The sequence below is a fragment of the Leptonychotes weddellii genome, chromosome 5 (genome assembly GCF_054177405.1).
Source record: "Leptonychotes weddellii isolate Sample4059 chromosome 5, ASM5417740v2, whole genome shotgun sequence".
NCBI classification, from domain to species: domain Eukaryota; kingdom Metazoa; phylum Chordata; class Mammalia; order Carnivora; family Phocidae; genus Leptonychotes; species Leptonychotes weddellii.
In genome coordinates, this window is record NC_138373.1 from 87615405 (window position 1) to 87628970 (window position 13566).

General features: G+C 38.1%; 1 protein-coding gene across 1 annotated transcript in view; it reads right to left on the bottom strand.

The window, feature by feature from the left end:
- The window catches only part of ITPR2 (inositol 1,4,5-trisphosphate receptor type 2), an 838078-nt gene that overhangs the window by 372760 nt on the left and 451752 nt on the right, over positions 1-13566 (bottom strand). Inside the window, exons 4-6 of the mRNA XM_081818942.1 lie at positions 5919-6034; positions 5037-5123; positions 2887-3045 (exon numbers count right to left, since the gene is read on the bottom strand). Of these exons, the coding sequence (XP_081675068.1) occupies positions 2887-3045; positions 5037-5123; positions 5919-6034 (362 nt within the window). The remainder of the gene's footprint in view (positions 1-2886; positions 3046-5036; positions 5124-5918; positions 6035-13566) is intronic.

Here is a 13566-nt window from a genome sequence, read left to right on the forward strand (position 1 = left end):
TGCCTTTGCTAGAATTCCAAGAGAATTAGTTTTGCAAAATAACAAAATCGACTTGCTATTTGAAGAGGCTCTTTGCCTAAGAGTTGAATTTTTCTTCTCACTGAAAGAATATCTGGGCTTTCCTCCTTTTTAAAATCTACCACTGGGGCGCCTGGGTGGCTCAGTCGTTAAGCGTCTGCCTTCGGCTCAGGTCATGATCCCGGAGTCCCGGGATCGAGTCCCGCATCGGGCTCCCTGCTCGGCGGGAAGCCTGCTTCTCCCTCTCCCACTCCCCCTGCTTGTGTTCCTTCTCTCGCTGTGTCTCTCTCTGTCAAATAAATAAATAAAATCTTTAAAAAAAAAAATCTACCATCAAGGTAAAGAACTAATGTCTTCCTTCATCAAAGCTGAAAATGGGGCGCCTGGGTGGCTCAGTTGGTTGAGCGACTGCCTTCGGCTCAGGTCATGATCCTGGAGTCCCGGGATCGAGTCCCACATCGGGCTCCCTGCTCGGCGGGTGGTCTGCTTCTCCTTCTGACCCTCTTCCCTCTCGTGCTCTCTGTCTCTCATTCTCTCTCTCTCAAAAAATAAATAAAATCTTTAAAAAAAAAAAAAAAAGCTGAAAATGAAAAATTAACCACTCAGTCATGGGAAAATAAATGAAAATGAAATATTTATGTACTCTGCTATCCCCAATGACTTTCTAACTAAACAACAGCAAACAAGGGCCTCTTTACAGCTGGAAAGTTGAGGGATCCATGAATCTATTTTCCCCAAAAAACTACCCAACTGACCCTTCTATAAATAGTAGAAACCACTGATTTTTGAGGATATGAGCATTTTTCTCCCCAAACTACCATCAGCCTCATTCTTACATTTCATTTCTGTCACTGAACATCTTATTGGATACTTACAACCTGAATCACAACTTACTAATTGCTTAATAGTAAAATATAAGTTTAAAAATCCTTTGAACTTTACAATTTCTTCTTCCTAGCTTACTATACTTTTAAAGAAAATCAGTAGTAATTAAATCACTTGTTATGAAGTGACAGTATTTGCAACTGCCTTCAATAAAATACATTTTGGAATTTTAGAACGATACTTATTGCTAGGGAATGCTACCTATTTCTAGGGAAGAAAATGAGCATTACAAGACAATTATTTATGCGCCAAACAGGGGATGTGGGTGTGCTTGTTTTCACAGCAACCTTAATCACATACAACAGCTACACAGTGGTGAGCAAAAATCGTGAGATGTTCCAGCAAAAAGCAATGTGGAAGGTTGTTTTAGCCATGCTTTATGGAGCACATCTATAGAAGGAGGATTCCAATATTGCACTTAACAATTACATTGTCCATTTTACCAAGACGGAATGTTTGGGTGGGAGGCCCCCCGACCCCAGTACAACTAATTATTTGAAATAGTTCATTACATTCAACTCTCAGTTGATCCTATAAAGGCATTTGGGAGCAGGGAAAGGAATAGATAGAATGAATAAAATCCACAGCTAATCTAAAGGCCCTAATTTATCCAATCATTTCCTCGTATTCCCTCAGAACTTTAGCTCGGGTTTTACTCATTTTCAAGTCTGATTTTCATTACCACTTACAGACTGGGACACTGTTCCATAGGAGACTGGAGAGGGAAAAAAAGCATTACAAGAAAGGGCACCAGAAGACATGGGGTGTTCATAAACTGCATAATCAGTCCCTATATAATTGAGAGTTGATTGTAATTAACTACCTACTGAAATTAACATATATATCATGCTCACAGCACACATCATTTGATGCCAAATAATAAACAAGTAGAACTTTTTTTTTTTTTTAAAGGAATCCAACACAAGACTTAAGGTGCATTACATTCCTGCATGCCATGCATCTCCCAAACCTTACCTAAGGAGGATATCATCAGATAATTTATTAACCAAATTAAACCATGAAGCTTGCATCCTGTGGAATTGAATTTGTATTTCAAAATTCGCTGAAAATATAGATTCATTATAAAAGAGGACACTTCTAGGACAAGAAATATCCAAAACATATTTAAAATGTAATCAAACTATTGAGAACGCTGTCAGAATAATTATACTTTTATATTGCTTTGAATTTATAACATTAATTTTTTAAAATCTCAACTATTTTTCTTGATCACCTGACCCAGTACTTGTAAGGTGTTCTATTTAAGAAAGTTATTTAGCATTTATCGAGCATTTTCCATGTGTTAGGAACTGTCATTTGCTACTTTATTACAAACAAAAATATCCAACAATTGATCCTGTTGAATCATTTCACATAATTTTTATTTTCCCTACTCCATAAACTAGCAGAAAATACTTTAGCAACTACTAAAATTTACATGATACAACATACCTGTATTCCAAAACATATTTTAAATATTGTCATCAACAAGCAAGTGCCTATCTATATAGCTCCTCATACTCTATACGTCTTTAAGATTTATAGACTGTAAACAGCTGACCATAGAGCCAGTAAATGAAATATTGTCATAATTCACTGTTACTCTATTAATTCAAAGGGATAAACAACATTTCCTAAGCATAGTTTTCTCCTTACAACCGTGCTCCCTTCTGATTAGGAAAGGAAACAAATTCTACCTCTCCTTTAAAAGGTTCAGCCAATGTTTACATTACTTAAATTCTTTCATATGAATTCCAGCTGGAAGATGATTTTTTAATTAATCTCATTTTGTCTTTTTATGATTCCCAAGCACAATGTGCACTATAAATAAATAGTTCTAGCCTATTCAAGAGATCACCATAAAAATAATGTGTTGATTGAAAACTACATATTCTTTCTTTGTGCTATCTGGATTCTCTCACTTATTAAGAATTATTGTCTTTAGGAACACGCTGTTTCCCTCTTAATTTTATTTTTACATACGTTGTCACCCTCACTTCTCAGCTTCCAGAAGGGATGAATATAAAACCAAGACCCTTCATTTCCTGCAACATCCAAGGACACACGCATGGCATTCTTCTCCAGTAAAGCAGGTAATCTCTTGTTGACAGTCAGATACTTGTTGCTTTTTATATGCAGCAGCTGTGGGGAAAAAGACATTACCACCTTTATTCTTTGATGTCCTCTGTTAATTACATGTATGTGTTTGTACATATATCTTGTGCTCACATAATCCTGCTTGATGTGCAGGTTGAACAAAGGCACACTTCAAACTTCACACTCACCATGTTTCCAAGCTGACTTTCTTTGGGTTCCTCCTCACCTCTACCCCACAATGAACCAGGCACATGGAGAAATCAAACAAGAGCACACGTCTGAAAATTTTCATCTACTGATAAATAATAAGATAAAACCAGGCTTCCCAAAGGAGACCAGGAAATGCCCCCAAATCACATTTTCTTCATTTCTTGCACAGACACAAAACCAGAATATGCTAAAATATAACCAAGAAACTAAAATAATGCACCAAACCTCTTAGTATCATGAACTATCGTTGCCATGGACAGCCCTACTTCTTCCTCTGTGAAGAGGCAGGCTTTGCATCCCAAATAATTCCTGCAGGAGGATCCTACTCCCTTCTCAGATGAGCAAAGATGCACCATTTCTCAGACTTTTTGGACGCCATGGACAAAACCTTTCCAAGACATTATTCTACCGAGTAGGAAAGCTAAAACAAATAACCTTTCCTGTCTTTTATGACAATCATTTCAAAACAGAATGGTCATTTTAATATCTACAATATAAGAAAGAAATTATCTCATGAGCCAATGAAACCCCCCCTGGCCCAACCCCGCTCCTTCGAAATCTACCTTGATAGAGCACATGGCTCGGTCCCTAACTGACCATGCAAACATTTGTGCTTCCGGTTCTTGACAAGAAACATAAGCTCCTCTTGCTGGCACTTCACATTAATCAAACCTTGGTTAAGAAAAACTCTATTTATGGAGGATTGCTCAAGGGACATGCAACCCACCCATGCCACAGGTATCATATAGTCTCATTAGATGAAGTCCTACATTCTGGTTGCTGCAGATCCAGGCACTCTCATCATGTCCCAGGAGAGGGCTGCTTTGACAGATCTGTGCACTAGCATTTTGCCATTGGCCAATAACAAAACATCAGGCGATATTATTTTTTAAAACAGCTCTATGAAACACCTCATTGTAGTGTTTACTGTAAGGAAGTTGTTAAGGCTATTATTTACTCTATTAAACAGTATCCCCTTTATGAGAGCTCACCGGAAGAAAACTTCTCTGGTCTTCCTGGGAACATTTGCGCTTCTAGACCTTTGACTTAGTTCTATGTTAAGGACCTCCTAGGGGAGGGCTATAATATACTATGCTTCCTTTACAGCAAGGTGAGCAACGAAAAGGCTTCCAAGCAAAGCTGACCAGACTTTACAACATGGATTTTATAAACACGCCTGCGCTCTGACTTCACCTTATTCATTTAACCACTCTTTTCCCTTTGACCCAGTTGCCTTATTTATTTCTATTTTATCTTATGTGGTGTGTATTTTTGAAAATGCCTTACATTCTTTTTGGAACAAGGTGGGGCATATATTAACAAATAAACCAAGTAAAAAGTTAAAAGATCTAAGTGAAACACAAGAGAGGAATGCAGCTGAGATAAATCAGTGTGCACACTCATTGAAATAAATCATTTAATAACAACTCAAGGACAATTTCCATATAAAAGTACAATATGAAAACTTTCCTCTCTCTACAAAATGAAAAAATTAAGCTTCGTGTGTTACATGGTAGTCCCATTAATTCTAAAGGAAGATTTTACTACAGGCCTTTAGAAATTATGTTTCCCCATCTTCCTCCTTTTGATGTAATGACCTGTGCATACATCTAGATTAACTCACTTTCTTACGTGTATACATCAGACTTACTCACAAACATATAGAATACTGTGCTGAACATCACCTGAAAATATCACAATATCCATAATTGCCATCAAAGAACAAACTATTGTATCCCCAATTTTAATGCAGCTTGAAATTCCTATGCAAATGCAAATTATCCATAAGATATTGGCCTTTTTTAAGAGAAAGTAAATAGACTTACTTGTATAACATTACTGTATTTCACAATTTCTCCCAACAGTTTCTTATTCTCTGATTCATTTTGTTTTTGTTCCAGTTCTGCAGCATGCTGTAAAATGATTATCAAATACTCAGCATGGAAACATAGTAAGCAGAGTACAATAATTAACAAAGAAACAAGGTTATTTTAGGAACAAAGACTATAACCATGAATAAAATAGGCTGGCTGCTTTACTCTTGGTGCTAGGGGTAGGGGGACCAACAATTAAATAAATGACTATAATATAGTATGATCACTGTCTCAATTTGATGCTGAAATGTGGCCAAAAATATCCCGGGATGCTTTTATGTTAAAAATCTCAGAAAAGTACTAGGCTGTTTGGTCTTACAAAATTAGTTTCAGAAGGAATATTGTTAGACAAACCAAACAATATAAAAATAGAAGGTGAATTTCAAAAGACTAAAAATAGTTTCAATTCCAAAAGTAACAGGAATTTTAGTAACACAAAATTTAAGTTCTATCGAATTTACATTCAGCCCAAACCAGAAGCAACAGACTTTCAATTTTTTTTTAGTCTTTCAAGAAAAAAATTAAGTAATATGCCAAGTAAAATATCACTGGATTTGAGATTCCTACAGAGATTCTGAATTGTTTCTAGCTTGATGTGAATCTTTGAATTAGTCTGGCACACCCTAAAAATTAGCAGCAGGAATGTATTAGCTTCATGCCAGGAAATGAGGGGTCACACCCTATAACTTAAAAGTCCCTTCCACTTTCAATGTGTTGCTACATCTATTCTAAATCTCTGTGTATTGAGTGAAATCACTAAGATACAAAATAGATAGTTTGTTATTTCTGTTCTAGGTCTAGCCTAAGCCAGACCAATGGAAGCCTGGCCCTTACCTGTAATTTCTTCAGCAAGGCTGCCTCTGTGTGGTTCCCCTGTTTGGCTTGCTTAGCTTTCCAATATTGTTTCTGGGCAGAATATCGGTTCATAGGGCACACCTTAAAGAGGCAGTCTAAAACAAAGCAACAAACAAAAACACTGTAACTAAGGCAACCAGCATTTCTTAGATTTTCTTTAGAGCCTAGCCCTGGCATCTCGTAATCCCTGAGCAGAAAGAACATTGAGCCCATCTCCCAGTCAACTCAAACTCCCCCATAACATCCTTTCCAAATAATTACTTAGACTGTTAAAATACCTTCTGTTTCATTAGTTTAGGTTTTTGAAAGGCTACCATAGTTATTGTAATTTATTAAAAAATCAAGTCAATGTAATCATTCCATTATAAGGTACTTCTTAATGATAATGGGGTACCTGGTCTTAGAAAGTGAACAGAATGAGATTAGTGACTTTCACTACCTTCCCTCACCTTGTGCAATTATTTATTCATGGTATGTATCTTTGACAGCCAAAGTGATACAAAAAGTAGAAACAATCAGTCACAACAATTACATTTCAGGGGTGCCTGGGCAGCTCAGTCACTGAGCGTCTGACTCTTGATTTCAGCTCAGGTCATGATCTCAGGGTCATGAGATCAAGCCCCACATCAGGCTCTGTGCTATGCTTGAGATTCTCTCTCTCTCCCTCTCCCTCTGCCTCTCTCCCTGCTCACGCTCACTCTCTCTCTCTCTCTCTCTCAAATAAATAAATCTTTCTTAAAATAAATAAATAAATCACATTTCTGTCATCTATTCCCCAAGTTTCCACGTACCTGTAATAAATATCAAGATGGGAAATCATAGTGGAATAATACAGGTAATGATATCTCTAAATCAAAAGCTAAATATATTTTTTCTTTTTAATGAGGAAATTGTAAATTTGACTAAACAATCCTTCCATATGCTAATGATTTTGTATGTTTGTGAAATGGACTACAATCCAGAATAAAGATCAACTCCCAACATTCTTTTTTTTTTAATTTTTTTTTTTTAAGATTTTATTTATTCATTTGAGACACAGAGATACAGAGAGAGAGAGAGAGAGAGAAAGCATGAGCAGGGAGATAGGCAGAGGGAGAGGGAGAAGCAGGCTCCTCGCTGAGCCAGGAGCCCGATGTGGGGCTCGATCCCAGGACCCTGGGATCATGACCTGAGCCAAAGGCAGATGCTTAACCATCTGAGCCACCCAGGAGCCCCTCAACTCCCAACATTCTATGATAAAGGAATAGTGATGCAGAAAATCCAAACATTATCTTCATTTTTTTTCACAAAAAACTATTAATTTAAAATAATAAATTTATTTTGGTTGATGTGTTAATATTTAGGATCATTCTCATTTTTTAAATACGTATCACAAAAATAAAATTCAGGGGGTGCCTTGGTGGCTCAGTCGGTTGAGCGTTTGCCTTCGGCTCAGGTCATGATCCTGGAGTCCTGGGATCGAGCCCTGCATCAGGCTCCCTGCTCAGTGGGGAGTCTGCTTCTCCCTCTGCCCCTTACCCCATTCAAGCTCTCTCTCTCTCTCTCTCAAATAAATAAACAAAATCTTTTAAAAAATAAAATCAAATAAAATTCAGTCAATTTCACTACATTATTGACTACATTATATATATACTCATTCTATTTTCTTTAAAAATATTTATAAAATTGGGGTGCCTGGGTGGCTGGGTTGGTTAAGCGTCTGCCTTTGGCTCACATCATGATATCAGGGTCCTGGGATCAAGCCCCGCTTTGGGCTCCCTGCTCAGCAGGGAGCCTACCTCTCCCTCTCCCTCTGCCCCTTCCTCTGCTCGTGTGTGCTCTCTCTCTCTTTCTCTCTCTCAAGTAAATAAGCTAAATCTTTTAAAAAAAACTATAAAGTTAAATGATGGACTTGATCTCTTTTCAAATCTCTTATGGTTCTAATGGCATAAATGATCAAGAAATATGACTATACATTTTTAAAGAAATTTTAAAAACACAGAAGAAATAATGACTCTTTCTATAGTTTGTAATTATAAACAAATTCTATTGATTGTCCTCCCACTCAAGGTACACACAGGCTGTAGAAAACTAATTGTTAATTTCTGGTTTAAAAGTTATTCGGTGAGTAAATATTTCATACATAGCAGGAAACAGACACCTTCTGCCAGCTAAAAGTAGGCTGAGAGACCACCACAATTATAGTATGATATTGGTATCTCCACTTGGCACATGTGTGTGAAAACCAAATAACTAGACCCGAAAACTGTTTCCCTCGGAAACATATGTTATAAGCCCTAGAAATTACTTCCTACATATTGGTAACTACAAAGAGAATATACAAATTTTTTTCAAGCACCAATATACAGGCTGTTAATATCACCAAAAAAACGCTCCTAATGTAATGCAGCAGACTATTCTGACTATCCTGTATTAGGCCAGTGACTGAATTCTACATTGTCTTAGTGTAGCAAAAACACAAATCCATATTCAAGTGGAACTGAACTCCATCATCTGCAGCCTATACTTCTGACTTCATCCACACATGAAAAGAGAAGAGAAAAATGTGTCCCTCTCCATGACTTCAAATTCCTAACTAAGTTCATTAGGAAACGGTCCTTTAAAGAAGAAAATACTTTTGCTAAATTCTAGATCACCTCGGTAGCACTCCTAATTAGTGGTATCTTTGGGTAGCTAGCAAGCAGACTGTGTGTGTCATGGTCCTGAATGTTGTGGCTGAGGTTATTGTGAAGTGAAGCCAAACACTCAGCCAACCCATGTTTACTGGTCTGGTTGTGCTGCTAGGTGCTAAGAATCAGGTCCTGTCCCCAAAAAGTTCACAGTTGAGTGGATGAGAACTGCGTCTACCATGTGTTGGAAGTTTCACACTGGGGCTCTTGAGAAGGTACCATGGGACACAAAGATGGCCCACTTCACCAGGGGAGGTCAGAATAGTCCTCCCAAAGGAGAAGACACAAGCCAAGTTTGAAAGAACCAACATTAATTCAGCACGTTGGCAAGGGGGTTCAAATGCACAGAGGGGAGGGGTATGCCACACAGAGCCAATGGTGGGTACAGAGGCAGAGAAGGAGAATGCCAAGGAACCTACTAACCGTACAAGAAACTACAGCCTAGGCTGTGAAATGAGAATAGAGCAGTTGGCCAAAGTAGGGGTCTGTAGAGTACTCTGTGCTAGATTAGAAGAATGGACTTTATTCCCTGGAAAACGTCAAACTCTTAAAGGATTCTAAGTTCTTCACAGTGTGTGAAAGAAGATGTGACCAATACGCAAGGAGACCAGCAGAAAGCCCCCTGCCAGCATGCTGGGGGACAGCAAGGATCTGAATGTGGGCTATATGGTACTTGGGGGATAGCCATAGATTTCAAAGAAAGCAGCAGAACCAACAGGCTTAATAACCTATGAGATGTGGGGTGGGGAGAGGTGAGAAGGAGGGAAAGTGAAGATGGCCAGATGAATAAGCGTCCATCGACTTGTGTCTGAGATGCAAAGCCTCGGATTTCAAAAACCTTTCCATTGTCAGGGCCTTGGTTCTGTGGTCATCCTCAGCAGCCTCCCACTGGCCACATCTCATTTTGTACTACAGTAAATAAATAACCAATCCATTTCTGTGTGGGAACTAGTATCACGGGACTATTTTGGTTGATGGGAAAGAATGTGGGGCATACACAGATGTCTGTAAAAATGCTTTTCTTATTGATGGTGGTGATGGTGATGGGTGTGTGGGGGTGTGTGTGTGTTTAATTCTCTCTTCCTCTTTTAGAAAACATAAAAAAAAGCCTACTGGTCTTGGGCTAGTCACATATTTTGTCTGATTCTAAATTACTGCATAATAAAAGTGTTAATGATACCTGCCACGCCTCATTCACAGGACTGCTGAGATTGGCAAAGGAAATCTGTGTGAAAGTACTCTGTGAACTGTAAAGCCTTATTATAAATGTAAGATATTATTATTAATATTGCTTCATTCATTCAGCAATCGCTTCCCTAAGATTAAGAGATGACCAAACCCTTACAGAGCTCCCAGCAAAGAGCAACAAGAAGCAGAGTCCTCGGGTTGAACCTGAACACAAACCAAAAACACTCAATTCACAACAAGGTGTTTGCACCTGTGGTTTAAGATGCCACAGTGTGTTATCGTATAAAATTCTCGAATTCCCTGAAACAGCATGGCAGTGAGCAGAGGAGGCAATCTCTACTACCTTTAACATATGCAGACACAATCTCTCACACCAGCACAGGTGGAGTCTTCCACAAAAGTCCCACATTCTCCCCCCCTCTGCCAGTAGGAATCCTGCTCTTTCAGAGCTATCCTCTCTTATCTGCCCTCCTCACCGTGCCCTCTAGTATTTCTTGGTCTGCTCATTCTCTAAATTCAAAGGTATATAAGAAAAAGGTTTTCCGGGACACCTGGGTGGCTCAGCTGGTTAAGCGTCTGCCTGCGGCTCAGGTCATGATCCTGGGGTCCTGGGATCGAGCCCCGCATCGGGCTCCCTCCTCAGCGAGGATCCTGCTTCTCCTTCTCCCTCTGCCTCTCCCCCTGCTTGTGCTCTCTCTCTCTCTCTCTCTCTGTCTCTCTCTCCCTGTCAAATAAATAAATAAAATCTCTTTTTAAAAAAGTTAATTAAAAAAAAAGAAAAAGGTTGTCCAATCAGAAAGCAGCTCAGTGTCATCTGTTAATTAGGTAAGAACATTCTCGTCAGCATTTCAAGACTCAAAGAATAATTTTTAAAAAGGAAAGTTTTGCCTCATAGGGCCAACACTAAAAGCACAAATTAAAGGAAGTAACTTAAGTTAGTTTTTTTAAAAAGCTTAACCTGAAGACCTAAGGCCAATAATTTTGCAGAATTACAGAAGTTCAGGAAATGTGAGTAATCCTACAAAACATGATATATTCAGTCAGGCAATATTATAAGAACAATGCCTTAGACTTATAACTTTTTTTTTTTTTTTACAACTCTGGAAGGAAAGTAAGCCTCCCAAAAGTGTTCACTTTTAACTGAAAGAATTGGTAGCATTTTTTGGCTGCTTATAAACACTAGTGGAGGAAAAAATATGAAAGCCATTCAAACAGTGTGGAGCACATAATGTGGATACCAAAGAACTACCTTTCCTACAGGATTCCATGTAAATCTGGCAGGACACCAGTCTAAACCTCCACTTAACAACACCTATCTAAATAGTTCTGAAATGTTTTGCTTTGTATCTGTACTATAAATATTTGCATCTAAGGCAGTTTCTGTCCCCCAGAAACTGTCCATAGGACTCCATTTAGGCTACTAGATGCAAAGTTATGTAATGGCCAACAACTTCCTTTGGTAATGGTGGAAAGAAAACTTTCTGTTTCATTTCTCTTCCCTCCTAAAGATATTGTAAGATTTAAATGACACAAGACATATGAAACCATCAGCAAATGCCTGTCACAAAGCAGGCATTCAACAAATGGTTCTTTCACGGTAGCTTGTAAAATTACCTCATACTGATTACAGGGAACATGGTTGCCAAGGGCTTTATTATTTCCACGTGGAGAAAGGTAGGGAGGGAGGGCGTCTGGAGCCTTCCTTTTTCTCTTTATGATATAAACAGGACGCAGCAGCATTCAGTGAATGTTATGGGACCTTCCCAATGATAAAGTGGAAAGTTGTAAGAAAACTCTCCCTAGGGTAAGGGATAGGCACACAAGGGGCCATTGGATACTCGTAATTAGAATTCAGAGTTGGTCAGAAGACAGGTACACATTCATTAACTGAAAATGTAACTGTAGCTCTCTTTTGTCTTTCAGTTTCTCTAAGAAAGCATCATGAAATACAGTGTTTGTATAAAACTCTTTATGGTTAGAGTGTGTTTTTTAAAAGGAGTGTGTTTTGGGATGCCTAGGTGGCTCAGTCGGTTAAGCGTCTGCCTTCCACTCAGGTCATGATCCCAGGGTCCAGGGATTGAGTCCCGTATCCAGCTCCTTGCTCAACGGGGAGCCTGCTTCTCCCTCTGTCTGCAGCTCCGCCTGCTTGTGCTCTCTCTCTTCTCTCTCTGACAAATAAATAAAATCTTTAAAAAAATAAAATAAAATAAATAAAAGGAGTGTGTTTTGTTTTGCAAACAAAACTTCCACCTCCCTCGGTCATAGCCTAAGGCAAGGGTAGAGAGGGTGTGTAAGAGGGAAAGAGTCCTGTAGAAAATTTATTACAGGGATTAGCAAACATTAAAGTTTATCACAACCCCTGGATGGGCAACCAGGAAGATGCAAGATAACTTCCTCTAGGCAAAAGTCAGCTATTTTACTACCAAAGAGAGAGAGAAATAGCCTTTTGTAGTTACAGACTTCTAGACGGCTAAAATGTTAGAACTCCAAGGGGCTTCAGATAAAATCTAACCTTTTCCTTCTTTGAGATGAAGAAGTAAAAACTCAGAGTAAGCTGCCTAGGTCGTTCATGATAGAATCTCTAGATCAAAATAAATTAAAAATATGAAGAAGTACAACCACACATAGGATGCTTGAATGCCTTCACAAGTGACTGGCCTCTTGGTGGTAGGGAGTGATGGCAAGACCACACTTGGTTTGCTCATTCCAATTTACTCCTGTGGAACACTTTGTAAACTGTCAAGAGTACCACACATTGATAGTCAAGATCATTTGAGACCTTGAGAGTTAATCAGGATTATTTTCCGCCTATCCCAGAGAAGGAAATGGAGACTTTTCTTAAGACCACACAGCTGGTAAGGAATCGAGCTGGAATTTGAACTGAGATCCTCTGAACCCAACCCAATATTCTGTCACCATTTGGAAGCAGGTATGTCAATACAGAGGCAAAATCTGTCTCACTTGAAAAGCTGTTAAAATTTTACATGTACACCTCGAGACCAATTAGACAAATCTAATCTGACTTCTACACAATGGTCCTAAATATTTGAAGTCACCATTCATCTGACATCCCGAGCTCATCTTTGGTTTGATTACCACAGAGGGGTCTCCTCACAAAATTCCATTTTTATTATAAAATATGAAGAATACTTCCTCACAATAGATGAGATTTTAGCCAATTAAACATTGGCTTGTTAAGGCATTTATTAAAGCAGTTATTAATGTATTTATCAAGTATATGCAATAGTAAAAACACTGGTCAGAGAGTGAGATGTGCCTCGGTTTCCATGCTACCACAGTCCTGCAACATAATACAACTTCTAGAGAAATATTATGAAATAATATATATATTATATATGTGTGTGTATATATATATATATATACATAAATCTCTACAAGAGTCATAATACCTCAAAAGAAAATAATGAATAGTTTTTCATGGGAAATATGCCATATAGGCATATGTAATTAAATAAATCTTTTAAAACTAAAATAGGAATGTTACAAAAATCTTAGTCTCAAAAACATTAACTAATTCATACATTAATGGGTAAATATTCAAAAACAAATGAAACTTCTATTTTGCTTCATTTGGAGTGGGGAGAAAAATAAAATTCAAATGCATCAATGCTAATTTTCATTCTAGTCAAGGTTTAAATTTGAGCATTAGCAGACCATTATACTACACATAAGTGGAATTTTTTCAGAAAATCATAATGTATAATTTTGCAATCAATTATCCCATTCTCAAAATATCATATTACCACTGA